This window comes from Lichenostomus cassidix, chromosome 11 (genome assembly GCF_008360975.1).
Source record: "Lichenostomus cassidix isolate B80296 chromosome 11, HeHo_3.0, whole genome shotgun sequence".
Lineage (NCBI taxonomy): Eukaryota > Metazoa > Chordata > Aves > Passeriformes > Meliphagidae > Lichenostomus > Lichenostomus cassidix.
In genome coordinates, this window is record NC_139492.1 from 7961126 (window position 1) to 7975589 (window position 14464).

General features: G+C 49.1%; 1 protein-coding gene across 1 annotated transcript in view; it reads right to left on the minus strand.

Moving 5' to 3' along the window:
• CFDP1 (chromatin remodeling protein CFDP1) overlaps positions 1-14464 on the minus strand; it is a 61987-nt gene that overhangs the window by 830 nt on the left and 46693 nt on the right. The window contains exon 6 of the mRNA XM_085071743.1: positions 4868-5026. Coding sequence (XP_084927869.1) covers positions 4868-5026 — 159 coding nt within the window. The remainder of the gene's footprint in view (positions 1-4867; positions 5027-14464) is intronic.

Below are 14464 nucleotides of genomic sequence, written 5' to 3' on the forward strand. Positions count from 1 at the left end.
GTAGGGAGGGAAAGCACCATCTGCCTCCCTCCCTCTCTTTCCATGTACTGATCACTGCAATGAACTTCTCCTACAGAAACCAAAATTGCTCTGTCACCTGCTGGCCGTCATGTGGGGGACCCCCAGAGGTCTGGTGGTCCCATAGGCTAGAGAACTGAACTGGCTGATTCTGGTTCCAGCTCTTCTCCTACAGCTGAGGAATGCCCTCCACAGACACCTTGAAGTGGATTAGGGCAGGCCTTTGCACCACCCAGCAAAGCACCTCAAACCCAACTACAACCCTCAATATAAGCTGACAGAGCCATGATACAAGCCAGGAACAGGCACAGGGAGCATTAGGGATGCAAAAAGCATCACCCAGCAAGCCTGCAGCAGCTCAGGGATGCAGGCCAGGGGCTTCCCAGCCAAGGACCAGCTTCTAACCACCACTGAGTATTTAGTGCTGCCCCTCAGCATGGCACCTGAGTGCTGCGAGGAAGAAGGCACGCCTGTGCCTGGAAAAGCACCTTCCTGCTCATTAATGGCATGCAGCTGAATTTTAATGTACTTCGCTGCAAACCCTTGCCACAGACAGCCCGGGGCTGTGCTACTAATTAACCTACAGAGGGAGCGAAATTGCAATTCAAAACAGGAGCTGTAATTGAATCATCACAATTGTTTTGCATTTGTTCCAGGGTGGCAAACACTGGACTGCTATGACAAGGTCATTAAACTCATGTGCGAGATGCATGGGGAACCACTGAATTTGGCTGTTCTGTCAGTCACTGCTTTTCCTGCCCACCAGAGCAGCCCACTGCTTGAAAGCAAGACCAAAACCTGAGGGAAGATAAGCATCTCAGGCTCTGCGGGTTTTCCAGGCAGCTGGGTGGCTGGCAGTGTGCATGAAGGTGCCCAAGACCCAACTGCATGGGAAGGTTGAAGGCCTCTCCTACCATCAGCAGTGGTCTCTCTGAGACAGAGGGACATTTGGTGATGAGGTCCCTGCAAGGTCAGGCTGGATGGGGCTCTAAGCAATCTGATCTAGATAAAGAATCCCTGCTCACTGCTGGGGGTTGAATTAGTTGGCCCTTAAAGGTCCCTTCCAACCTGAACCATTCTGTGATTTCGCAATTCTTTATGCTACAACTATTGAACCAGTACTGAATGTGCTCCCAGCAGGGAGCCTTTGCCCTTGCTGCAAGGGACAGCCCTGATGCTCCTGCCCATCCAGTCATCATTGGAAATGAATTAATCCAGATTCATTTCAGCGAGTGATTCCCCCAAGCGGGTGAACGGCCCCATGCGTCCCTGCTGCCACCCCATTCCCATCGCAGTTCCAGCCTCTCTCATGCTGACACAACTGGGTCAGCTCATCTCCGCCGGCTGCGAGGGGCAGGGACCAGCATGGTGCAATGCAGGCAGAGGTGGCTGGGAGGAGGTATTTTTGTGGCTCCTGCCCCTCGCTGTTGGAGGAGGGCTGTGTGCCGAGGCCCCCTCCTCACACTGGTTCAGGAAAGGCAGGCAGGGGAGTGTCGCTTCCCTTCATCCCTGTAAGCAGGGAGGTGACCGGCTCCTAGGGCTGGGCTCAGAGAGGCCACAGGAAGGAAGCTGGGAGGTCACACTGTATGTGCTCAGTGTCATACTGCTGGGCGTGTGATTTTTCTCCCCCTCCACTGCTAAACACCAACCACAACCACAGCTGGGAAGACAAGGACAGGAGTTACCGATGTTCATCTGGGAACACCCCAATGGCTTGGGCAGCAATAGCCTGACCTACTGAACTTGAAGTTCTTTTAGCCCCTCTGCAACACCCATCTATCAACCCCAGCAAGGGGTCAGTCTCTCCTCCTCTTCCTTCATGACTGCTGTGCCTCTCCGGTGGGCAGGGCCTGGCTCCTGGGGGATCGATATGGATCATGAACCAGGAATGCGGTCTCACAGCTGCAGCCAGCAGCGCTGCATGGAGGAGGAACTGCGACGTCATCCCGTGGCGTTGTCCTTGGCTGGCCACAGCAAAGTGCTGTAGGGGCCAGAGCAGATCCCCCAGGCACTACCTGTGCATACACCGGGGCTCGTGGGGCCTGGCTGGCTTGTGCTGCAGGCACACAGCGGCTGGAGGTGCAGATGGACACGAGCAGGAAAGCTGCAGGGTCGGCACAAGCCCCTCTGTGCTCTGAAGCCTGTGCTGGAGCTGCAGCTCTCCCTGTGCTCAGCTAGCTCCGGGCAACCGACACCAAGGCGCCACCAAACACGGTGCAAAGTGCATGAGCGAGGCACAAACACCCGTCCTGCACTTGTCTAAACAACCTTTGCTACCTGAATCAATACCTTCCTGTAAATTATCAACCTGCCTGGAAACAGGGCAGCTGTGAACCGCAGCAAAGCAAAGTAAATCCATTGGGAGCAAGGCTCTCTCTGCTAACAAGGGCAGCTGCAAGCTGCTCTGAGGAGGGTCTCAGCGGTGCTGCCTGTCCCCTGTCAGTCACCATCAGTCATACGGTGCAGGAGTGCATGGGGCCGGCTGCTCCCCCACGGGGCTGCCCTACAAAGGTGGCCCAATTAAGAGGCCACTACACATTTCCATTTATAAAGCACATCAGAGAGATGAACAGCAAAGGGGAGAGCTGCCTCTGCTCCTTACTCCAGCCCCTCCTGTCAAATCCAGAACAGGCCCTCAGGATTCAGCCAGGCTGTAAAAGCTCAGATTCTACTCCTAGGGAAATGCAAATCACTGGATGGGGGCTGGTGGTACAAGGGGTGGAAAATCAGAGGCAAGGGAGGACAGAGTCATGGGGCAGCACATGTCCCCTCTGCCTCAGGAATTTTAGGCCCAGGTTGTGGCTGGCTGATAACCAGCATTGGCAGCAGAAAGATGCCACAGACCCACTGCTGGAGAAGAGCCAGGGAGGTACGAGGAGCTCTGGGCTGTGAACAGCAGCTTCTATGGGATTAGAACAAAAAAGAAATTCAGCCTGTCTTCCCTCCTGAGCAAAAAATAAATCCTCCTGCCTTCCTTGAGACACGCATGGACCATGTCTGTAAGTGCACAGGCACGAGTGGCATCAAGCAAACATCTCCAGGAGTGGGCTGCAGCTTTCCTCATCAGGCACACATTTACAATCACACAGCAGGACACGTGGGGAGCAGAGGTTTTTAACAGCACCAGGGATTAAAGGCAGTGCCCCGCTCCCGCCTGCCTGGGTTGAAGGGTTAACAACGGCTCATTACAATTTTTATAGAGATGTGTAAATGATTGCCCACTGAAGGGTGAGCACAGTCGACATTATTAAAGGAGAAGAGGCAGCTGCAGAAGGGACAACAGGCTCCTGTGAAATGACCTGAGGCCGGCAGCAGCTGTGTCTGTGTCACCTGCCCCCCAGGCGGGCTGGCTGCTCTCTGAGGGTACTGCACCCTTCACACCATGGTGGCCTGTAAGCAAAAATGCAGAGGGCTGTGCCTCCATCGGTGCTCCTCCCTTCTCCCTTTACCTTGAAGGTGGAAGTAATTCCTAGTGAGCAGATACTTGGTTGATCCCTTCACACTGCATGCCTGAGTAGCATAAACATATTTGTAAGGAGTGTCTAAAGTTATCCTGGCATTATGTTCCTCATTTGTTTAATGACAAAAACTGCTTGCCAAGAGCTCAGCAGATTTTCTAGCCTGGGATGTGACAGGCAGCAAAACCTAAAGCTGTCCAAGATTAAAGATGCTCTTAAAATTGCTTCTCTGCTTTGCTCATCTTTTCCATGTGCTGATCCCTTCTTCAGCCTTCAAGGACCATTACGTGAGTGTCTTCAGCAAGGTTTGCCATGCATGAAGAGCAAGCTGTCCTGCTTGGATGGGGTGGGAAAGGAAACTGCTCTGGCCAAGAACAGTTAACATACTGGGTTTGGGCACACAAGAGATGACACAAAACACTGCTCTGCCCCACCTGTGGTGTAAATCATTCACCTCCTTGGACTTCAGGGATCTCGGACGAAGAGCTGCCCCTCTCCAGCACTCCTACCGAATTGCTCTACTTGTTCAAGGGCATGCAACCAGAAATAGATCAGGGGACACCTGATGGAGAAGGTATGTTGTGGAAGGGTGCAAGACCAAACTGAAAATAGATCTATTTGATAGTTTGACAGCTATAAAATGTCTGTTTAAAATAGAAAATCCAATCTGTTGGAATGCTCTGAGTTTTTCCTGCAGAGTAAAATAATAGCTTATAATAAAATATACATTTTATGAGCTGTCCACTAAGCTGGTTATGTTTTCCCAGAGCTTAGCAAAGCACTTGTAGTGGAAATTCTGCTTCTGATCTCATTATCACTCCCCGCAGTGCATGTTATTAACTTTCTGTTTTATTTACAGCATTGCCATTTACTTTTATGATACTTCCATTAACTTCATTGGAGTGAACGTTGCTTGATGCACACAACCAACGCCCAGCACTGCCATAATCTTCAACGCACCTTGCCAGCTGTTCTGGGTTTACGTAAATCTTTATGCAGAAGGAGGAAGATGCAGCTGAAATGCATCATTTGAAGAACAGAACAAAAACCTCCCAAATTGAAAAAAGAAAACAAGACAAAGGCAATTGCGTTTCCTCACTGGGGGGCTGCATTAGACCAGTTCATGCTCTGTGTCACAAGCAGAAGAGATAAAAAAGCCAGAATTGACTGGACTTGGAGAACTCACAAGGCTGTTAGCAGAGAGTGATAGGTGTTTGCAGACTTGCCTGTCTCCTTGTGATGCCTACAGCAGGTACTGGCTTTATGTATCCCTAGAATAAATCCTTAAGAAACCCCATGGGTTTTCAAACTCTGTAGCAAGCAACGGGCTTCCCACATGTAAAGGAAATGATGGGAAATGCTGGACAACTTTTAGATAAAGTCGCTCTTACCCGTCTTTCCCTCGGTTATGGATCGCCAGCTCCTCCACAATCCCCTCCTCCTCCTTGAAGTTCTCCCAGTCCAGTTTAGATTTCTCCAGTGTGCTCATCTTCTGCTTTTTGGCGCCGATCTTCCCCAGGAGGCTACTCATACCGCTTGGCCTCTTCACCCTGAAGGAGATTAGGGAGCAAATGTTAGTTAAATGCAGGGAGATGGCAATTAAAAACAGAGCTGAGAAATGTCACGTGTGAGAGTGGTGGCCTTGATGATGGTGAGCCACCACCACCAAACAGATGGCCACCAACTCCAGGCAGCCTGCAGGCAGCAAGGTCACGCTTCCTGCAGATCCTGCTCTGCCGTTCCCCTGGAAGCAGCAGAGTTCATTACACACATATCTCAAGTGCTTGCTTTTTGTGAAAGGGCTTTTTCATTTATCTTCTCAGGAGAACAGAGAGCTTTCAGGCCAAAAGAGATCATTAAATCATCTCGTTTGACCCCTTGTATATACCAGGCCAAGCCATTCCACTGATCACCTCTGTGCTAAGTCTGATTCTTTGTCTTCAGTTAAAGTGTTGTTTTCTGGAAGGGATCCAGCCTCAGTGCGTCACCAGTGCTGACAACACATCTAGGAATTAACCATTTCATTGGTATTAATGCTTGATTTTTCTCTAGCTTTAGGTTCTGGTTGCTGCTGCTTAGTCTAAATCCAAGAACACTCTGGTCTCCAGGTGAGTCTCATTAGTGACGTACTCGTACACTACTAACAAAATTACATCTGAATTATTTTTATGCAAACAGATAGAGCTCTTTATGCCTCCCATTTTGTTCCAGCCCTCACGTCACTTCTAAGTTTTTGTCCACCCGCTTACGTTTCAATGCTTTGAAGATGGCAGCACAGACCTGCCTGTAGCCCCCACTCTTCTCCTGACTTGTTTCTGTCCAAGCATCACCTAAATCCTGTTAGCTGCACACTGAGTCCCAGCGCACATGCACTGTGATCCCAAACCATCTCCCAGGTCCCTGTTTGGCAGGAAGACCACTTTGGTCTTTCATCTCCTTGTTCTTAGAGGAGTGAAATCCCACCCACATGGTGGGGCCCCCTGAATCTCTCCTTTATGCTGGGAAATGCACACATAGAGGCTCAGGTCAGCTGGGCTGCCCTCCGAGCAAGACAATTCTCAGGGATAGGAACCTGTAAAACAAACTTGTATTAACCCTTCTTAAGCCCCTCCAGCAGTGGGGGGCAAACACATCCCATTGAACTCGGTGTTTACACACATTCCAGAGATAACTTCAGGTCTGCAGGGCCTTTGCCTCTGCAAGAAGCCAGAGAGGAAATTATTCTCGTTCCTGAGAGATGAAGGAATTTGGGAAGGGGGGCCCAAGGAAGGCAGCCAGGTGAGCATGGCAAATTGCTCTCTATCAGTGCTCTCTGAGCACACTCCTGCCCAGGGGTAACCGTACTCGGGAACATATCCAAAGTTGTCCTTATCGGATCATTAGCATGGTTTATGCTTCCGTAATTTGCAAGCCTCTAAAGGAAAGTAATTCTGCAGTTTATATGGAATTAAATCAAAGAAAATGACAACTCTGTAAGCTTCAGCCAGAAGACTCCCAATGAAAGAATGGCTGGCTAGAGTCACTTGAGGTTGCAGCTTCCTGACATAGATATATTTGAGATTAGGAGCATTTTGGCAGGCTCTCTAGCAACTGGACAAAGCTGCCCGCCCCTCCTCAATACCAGCCAGAGGAGCAGAAATGTCCTAGGACCTGGCCCTCTTATTTTTTTCAGTCCCTGCCCATGGCTGTCCCTGTAGCACAGGCCAACAAGCAGCAGTTTTTCACTCTGCGGGGACACAGAACAAGCTGGATGCTCTTTGATTCGCCTTTATACCTGAACATTTCATCAAGATGTCTACAGCCCTTCACACCATGATCTCACAATAAAACCTTGAGCCTTGCTCAGCCTCCAATTCTCCCTTACTTCTCACGGCATGATGGCTCCAGGTATCCTTATCTGCACGTAGCAGGAAAGTGGTGTAAGGGGGCAAAATGGGCAAAGATGTTCTCAGCACAAGATAAAATTAGAGAGACTCGGTTCCCACATCTGGCTACCCAGGACTATACAAGCCTTGCTCAACCACCAAACCCAGTATCAGATGTGTGTTCAAGATGTGAGAGAGTCAAAGGATAGGAGATGTGACAAAAAGTAAGGACAAATCAAATAAAATGTTGGGCAAGCATCCCCCATGGCATTCCCTGCTGTGCAGCTGCCTGGAAAGCAGAGCCTGGTGGTTGTGCACAGCAGTTCCTTACACTGCACTGGGAGGCCTTAAAGATGCCCTGACACAGATCTAGGGAAGTGCTGTGGCTGATCCAGCTGGCAAACCTCCTCTGCCCAAAGCCAGGCAAGCAGAAGGTGTTCAAATTAACACAAGGTATTCAAAACCACATTTCTCTGAACACACTTAACTTTCCAGACACACTTGTGCTTAAGATTTTCCCTTTGAAGTGGGAAAAGCAGGGATGCAGAAATGGAGGGTGTAATCCCTTGTCTGTAGATTTTTCCTGAATGTTTTCTTGGGGCAAAAAATCCCAATGACCTAAGAGCCATCTCACCTACCCAAGGGCATCCACAGCTCATCTGCATCCACTGACCCTTCCTTGGGTGGAAGCCCACAGCCACTGTCTGTTGAAATACAGACAGGTCTGACTGCAAAGGACACAGCACACACCTGGAAAAACCCAGCTGAAAGTTCTGGGATCTTTCCTGGGCATTAGAGGAATCCCTGCCCTGCAGAGTGACAAGCAGGCTAAGAGGCAGGCTCACACATGCCAAGACGGATGCCTTTTTGGCTGAACTTCAGGCTGTTGGTTGCTGGTGGGGAAGAGCTGAGTTGGGACAGGGGCCAATCGGTCAAGCTGGGCTGCCAAACATGTCTCTGCAAGAAACACAGACTGGGACATGCTGACAGGCCACTGCTGTCCCCAAAGCACAGTGGAGGACAGATAGGAGAGAATGGAACCAAAGGCAAGATGGTTTATGGCCAGAGGTTAAAGAAGAAGTAGTGCTGGCTTCACAGGAGGGAACAGCAGCTGCAAACTAGACGAGGACTGCTCATCGTGTATCTTTTCTCCCATGACAATTCCTGGCATAAATTAACAATATCTGGATGCACACATCCATCTGTAATGGTGCTCAAGGCCTCTGTATGTCTTCTTGGCCATGGATCTCAGGAATATCACTTAAAAGATAATTCAGCCCATGTTTGAAGCTACAGATTCTGGGCTATGACATGGACCTCCATCAAGGGCATCCAGATAATCCCAAGAATACTCACAAGTCAACAGTTCCTTCAAGGCAAGGGAATCTGACAAAAAAGGGCAGGCTATGTTGCACCCTTGTGTTGATGACTACTCCAAAACTATTGTTAATATTCAATGTCAGCCCCATGCTAGAAACTGGCTCTGGGCTGGATAACCTGGTTCTGCTCCTGTCCAGACAATTCTGTGCTGCTGCAACAGGACCAAGCCTGGGCCAGGCAGTGGGGCCAGGCACAGGCTGAATGACATGTTTGAGTCTGCTGCTGAGTCTTCACTCCATGCTGAGCCTTTTATCACCCTGAAAAAATCCAGCAAACCTGGGGGTGGGAATTCCTACGCTTGTGCCAAAATGAAGTAAATGAGAAACATTAAAGTCCAATTAAAAACTTGCTTGGCCTTAAATGCCTCATCTGTTTAAAAAGCAAGTAAAGGGGCCTGATTAATTGCATTCAGTGCCAACAAGAGGAATTATTACCCTTTTTGTACTCATTAAGGGTATCTGCTGTGGCATCTTTAATCACTAAGGCATTTAAAAGTGAGAAAGTAATTTGCTAAGACATAATGGATCCCAGGGATGACAATCAGGACAATCGCTTATTTAGGACACAAAGACATGCTCTGAATTTTCACAATTAAAAAGCATGGCCAAAGTCAGCCCCCGAACCAAAAAAATAAAAAAGTGCTGGGGAGGTCTGCCTTGGCAGGGGGGATTCCTCTGCACTAGCTAATGTTGTCAGGACAAGGACTGCCTGTGCATCATCTGGCACGGTCGTACACAGAGACAAGCAGCAAGCCATGGGCTCCCTTGCTGTCCCACCACAGGTGAACATGCTCTATATCCCTGTCCTTAACAAAGAGGCTTCCCCCCATCTTGGTGCAAGCCTTCAGGCTGACCAAGGGCTTGGAGAGTTGTTGCTATAGCAGTGATGAAGTGTCACCGCCACATGTAATCCCTGATGTCTTGTAACATGAAGGTCAGCAGCATCTGGGAAATGTATGCCTGTTTAAAAGAGGCAGACTTCATCACAAGTCTGATTATTTAGGAAATAATCTTCCAGCAATTGGGAACATGGCTACAAAGACTTCATAGAGCATCCCACCAGCCAAAGCAAGATGAGTTCCTCTCCCATCCACCCAGAGATGGGTGCTCTAAAGGTCTCCTGACACCAACCCCACATACACTGAGGCTTCAGTAATTCATCAGCCTTTCACTTATGTAAGTCTTCCCCAATGACTAAATTTCCTTGCTCAGCCCGTGACCTAGTATCTTCTTCCTAGTAGCTACTAAGAACAGATAATTCCCTTACTTTTTGCAGCAGCCTTTTATGTCTTTGAAAGCTCTTCATATTGCCTGCCCGCCCCCCCAGCTTGCTTTTTCCTAGACTAAACAATCCCAGGTCCCTTCAAGCTTTTCTCATTCCTTGTGCTTTCCAGCCCTCTGACCACTCTCACTGCTCTCCATGGACTCTCGGCTATTGGCCAATATATTCCTCAAAATGCAGCATCCAAAACGGGTCTAGCACAAGTGACGGATTTACCGGCTCCGGGAAGGAGGAATGCTTCAGATGCCTTGGGAAGCACGCAACTCCTCACACAGCCCCCTGTGACGTGTGCCTTTTTCACAAGCGTGTGACAGCAGTGACTCATGTTGAACCTGTGATTCACTGAGGTATCTGTCTGCTCCACTGCTGCCAAGTCACTTCCTTCCTCCATCCATGCAGAACATTCCTGCTATCCAAAGGCAGAGCTCTGTGCTGCTCCCCCTGTTTGCCCTCACATTTCCCTTGACACAGTGGATCTCGGATGTCTTTGCAAATCAGCCTCTCCTATCCACAACAGCCATGCTGCAGCTGTTGAAGAGGAACACTACGGAAAGAAACTCCTGTCTTTGTGAAATACCTATGGAGACTATTTAGCAGCTGAAGCAGCACCAGTTGGCCAAAGAAGATCAAGCTGACTGGCCAATAGCAGGCAGGGACCAGCAGGGTCAGACTGCAGGAGCTGACAGACCACACTGTCCAACACCAATGAACAAAGTGAGCCCAAAGGACACCTAACTCATATGTTGGCCAAGGAGCCAGCAGTGTCCCCAGTTTGAGCCTGACCTCCACCCCTGGGGATCACAAACCCTCTGCTGCTCTGTTTCTGCTGGCTTCACAGACCACAGACCCTGTGCTGCTTCTCCATCTGCCTTGTAGTATCCTCCTTGTTGTGGATAACAATTCTGTAGCAGGAAGACCTTATTTCTGTAATCTATCAGTACTTTTAAGAAGGGCTCAATTTGTAAGAAGAAAATGCTGAACATAAAACAGGATATTACTGATTCTTAGCTAACACCCCAATGTTCCCCTACCCCACTTCTTGTTATGCTATTTCGGGGAAATAGTGTGAGCAAACACACAGAAGAGGATAGTCACTGATGTATGCAAATCACAAATGAGTTGCTTGTTTTCCCCCCCACTAATGAAACCTAGCCCCCTGAGCCCCAATAAACAATGGCAAATAACCTGTTCTGCCAATGAGGGTCTTGTGACAAAGTAGCTGCTGCAAGACTTGGACCAAGAATATTTTTTAGGTTATGCTGATTCCACTAAGGCATCCTGCACATCCTGCAGCTATGGGGTAGAGGAGACAAGACTACGGAGTGGGGCAACTTCTCTGGCCTGATTGCTGGGTTTTGCACCTCCCAGAACAGAAACAATTTAGTGCTGGACACTCCATCACATTCCAGCATCCATCCAAAACATCTGGTAATGCTCCATGAGGCACTGCAGAGTAATCTTTCCTTCTGCAGAAATAAATGTGGACTCACAGAGGTGACGTGATTTCATCAGCAGGAAATCTTCCAAGGCCAGGAAAGCCCCTGTACCTTCTGCCCCAACCTTTGGAAGAAGATTATCACAGATCACCTTTACCAATTACCATTTAAAAAGACAGGTTACACCTACAACCTATAAAAATCGACTTTCAAGCAAGGTTCAGAACTTGGATGGACAGTTTTTGCTGTGTGTTAGATGATGACACTATGCAAGGGCAAGTGTATTTATGATGTCTGGCAGAAGAGGACAAGCAAGAGGCATCCATTCCCAGATCTCCAGCATGGCTGAATCGCTTTGCAATGGCTTCAAGCAGAAGAACTCAACTCAAACACACACTACAACACAAACCACTTCTCTGCTGGCTCCCTGCAGAGCTGAGCAGCACGTCAGATGCCACCATCAGGACAGGATGCTAGCAAGTAAATGTCACCAAGTGCAGAAAGACGGCATCTCAGGCCCTGCAACCCTTAAGGCACCATGATCATCACCAAGCCTTGGCTCCCCTGCTGCACCTCTCCTGTCCCCCTTCCTTCCTCACTGGAACTTGTGATATTTACTTGCAGCACAGCAATGTTCCAGTCAGGGCTTTATGGCAGGGATTCAGGAGAAATTTGCCCACTCAGCAGAGAGCAGAGCACAAGATTTTGGACATAGTAGTATCTCTTCCTTCCACGATCTGCTGTAAAGCTGAATAGTTTCCTTAACTGCAGGAAATGGTTCTCATGCAAACTAACCACAGCTGGGCAACTGATGTAGCCAGTAAATACTTTCATTTTAATAAAGTGGAAGATTCCTGCCCAGAGCACCATGGATCACCCGCCCCGCTATCCTTCCCTCTGCGTGCAAGGGTGTGAGAGACACTGCACAAGAATGATGCATGCAGAGACCTGGCTGGTGGCCCATGTGCCAGCTCTGCTGTTCACTCCCACACTGTCTTCCTCAACAGAGGATTGAAAACACTGGCAGGCACCAAGAGAGGCACATGTCAGAAAGGCAAGCATAGTGCCATGTGCTCCTTAAGGTCAAGATGGTCTGGGTGGATGGAGCTGACCGCAGCAGAATGAAGGCACCGGCTTGCCAACTTGCAGAAACCTTCCCCAGAATGATCTAACAGGTCTTGTTCTTCAGAACCTAAAACTGACCAGCTCTTCTCCCCCTCACCGCACGTAACTGGCCAAGGACAGAAAATGTCCCAGGCAAAACCCAACTGTATTTCTACTTTTCCAAACCCCCACCTCCCCTGCTTGGCATTGTTTCCCAAAGAGGCTCTCAGGTGGATGAAGAGAGCAGCCTGGCTTGTTGTCAGCTCTGCCTGTCACAACAGGTATTTAAAAAAGCAAACAAGAAAGCCTCCCTAACACCAAACAAACAAACATTGAAATCCCAGGTGGAAAAAAAAAACAAGCGAGGAGGAAATGAAGATAAAAGCAGGGTGGACGGTGCTGGAGGGCTGGTGATGATCCGGTTTGGAGGACATTGCCCAAGGCAATCTGGCAGGGAGGGGACTGATGGATTCCCACCACCCGGCCAGTGTGGTACAGCCCAAGGAACTCACTGCCAACCCAGGGGTGCCCATCCATATGCTCCACTTGCTGAGCTGGTAGCAGGCACCCAGCATTTACACCCTAAAGCACACAGAAACTGAGCCAAAGAACCTGCCTGAAGTGCTCTAGGAGTAGTGGGGATTTTTGACACAGGGTTTTATCTTTGTAGTGGGGGCTGTCAAACTTCCTGCACTCTGAAGAGCGACATGCACCAAACCATTGTGGAAAAGCAGCCACGGCTGGACAAAACCCATTGCGTGGTGCTACAGGGCATTGCAGAGCAGGCAGCCGTGTCCAAAAGCAGCAAGAGATGCAAGTGCACTGGGAAAATGGGAATAATCCTGCCTGTTATCCTGCCAGCAGACCAAGGCAGACTCACTTCTGCTGCACAGAGGGCTTTGCCAACAGGAGTCAGCTCATGGTGAAAATGCTCTGACTGCACCCATGCAAAAGGATCATGGTCTGACTGCAGCAGGACCGCAAGTACTTATAAGGAACAAGGAAATGGGGGTTTTAACTCAAGCTGATAGTGTGAGTTAACTTTTCTCAGGCTTTTGTTCAGGCTTGCCAACCCAGGCTAACCCCAAGTTGCTTTGTCATCACTGCTTTTGCAATCTCAAGAGCTAAGCCAAGCCAAGCCAAGCCCCAGGTCCTTTCTGGTTTCTAATGTCACCCCATACTCCCCAAGACCTCAGATAGCCTCATGGTGGAGACCCATACATGAACAATGTTCACAGCTTCCTTCTACCTGCAGGAAGTCTTTGACACTGGCTCCATTAAGTCAAGGAGGTAATCCAGGATCACAACTAAAGCACACTAGTGTTCAAACAGCAATGTGGCAGACAGAAGAGGAGGTATAACCTCTCCAGAAAAGAGAGTGATAGATAGTTCTTCTTCCCACAGCCGGGCTCTACGCTGAAAAGTTTAAGATGGAGATAAAAGGCACTATCAGGCAAGGACAGCCAGACCACTCCACCCCAGCAGCCTAGCAATCGAAGCCTGGCTGAAATTATGTTTTCCATCAGTGTGGAGAGGCAAGGGCATATGCGACAGAATAAAAGCCCACGTGATGCTGCCTTGGTGAGGGCTGCTGCAGGCAGTAGCACAGCTTGCCATGGGCACACTTGATTCTGGATGTTTTTGTGTCTAAATATAGTCAGTGGGGAACAAAGATTTGTCACAGGGGAAAAAATCATGTCACTCCCAATTCCCAGCAGCAGCAACAAGCAATGGCCTGCTGAAGGGCAGTGCTCCAGTATTCCAGGTTTATTGCTGGATTTATTATTAATCCAGTGAGTTTAGGTGTGACTTTACAAGTTGCACAATGCCGCTCTGGCAGAGTGTACCTCACCTTGAGGAGGGAAATAAGTGTCATAGAACCAGATAATGAACAGCAAAACTGACATGGCAGTTGGTGAAGGAGGCTTGCAGAGCACCATGCCATAGGCTGCCAGTGCAGATACCAAGCAGTGACTTCTTTTCTAGTGCACTTTCCAAGATACAGAAATACTTCATCTTATCTCCATGGACTGTACTAGATAGGCCTTTTCAGAGCACAAAGCTGGAAAAAAGAGACCTAAGAGCTTCCTTGCTCCAAAACAGGACAGCACCTTATTCTCCAGTCCACCTCCCAAACTGGGGAACAACCCAGGTGTAAATACACATAACATTGCACACATGAATACAGTTATTCCAAGAATAAAACCAGTGTTGTGTCTCCATGTACAGTAAGAGGCAAACTTGGTGAGCAGGGGAGAGATGGGATGCTCCAGCTTAGGAATGTCAGAGAGCAGCAACAATAACACAGGTGCACAGCTCTGCCAGAGCTGTCCTTTCCTCAGGCAGGTCCCATTCTGTGGCATCTAAGTCTGCACCCACCTCGCTGGAGGGCATAGAATCTCATTTTACAGGCTCTGGAGGA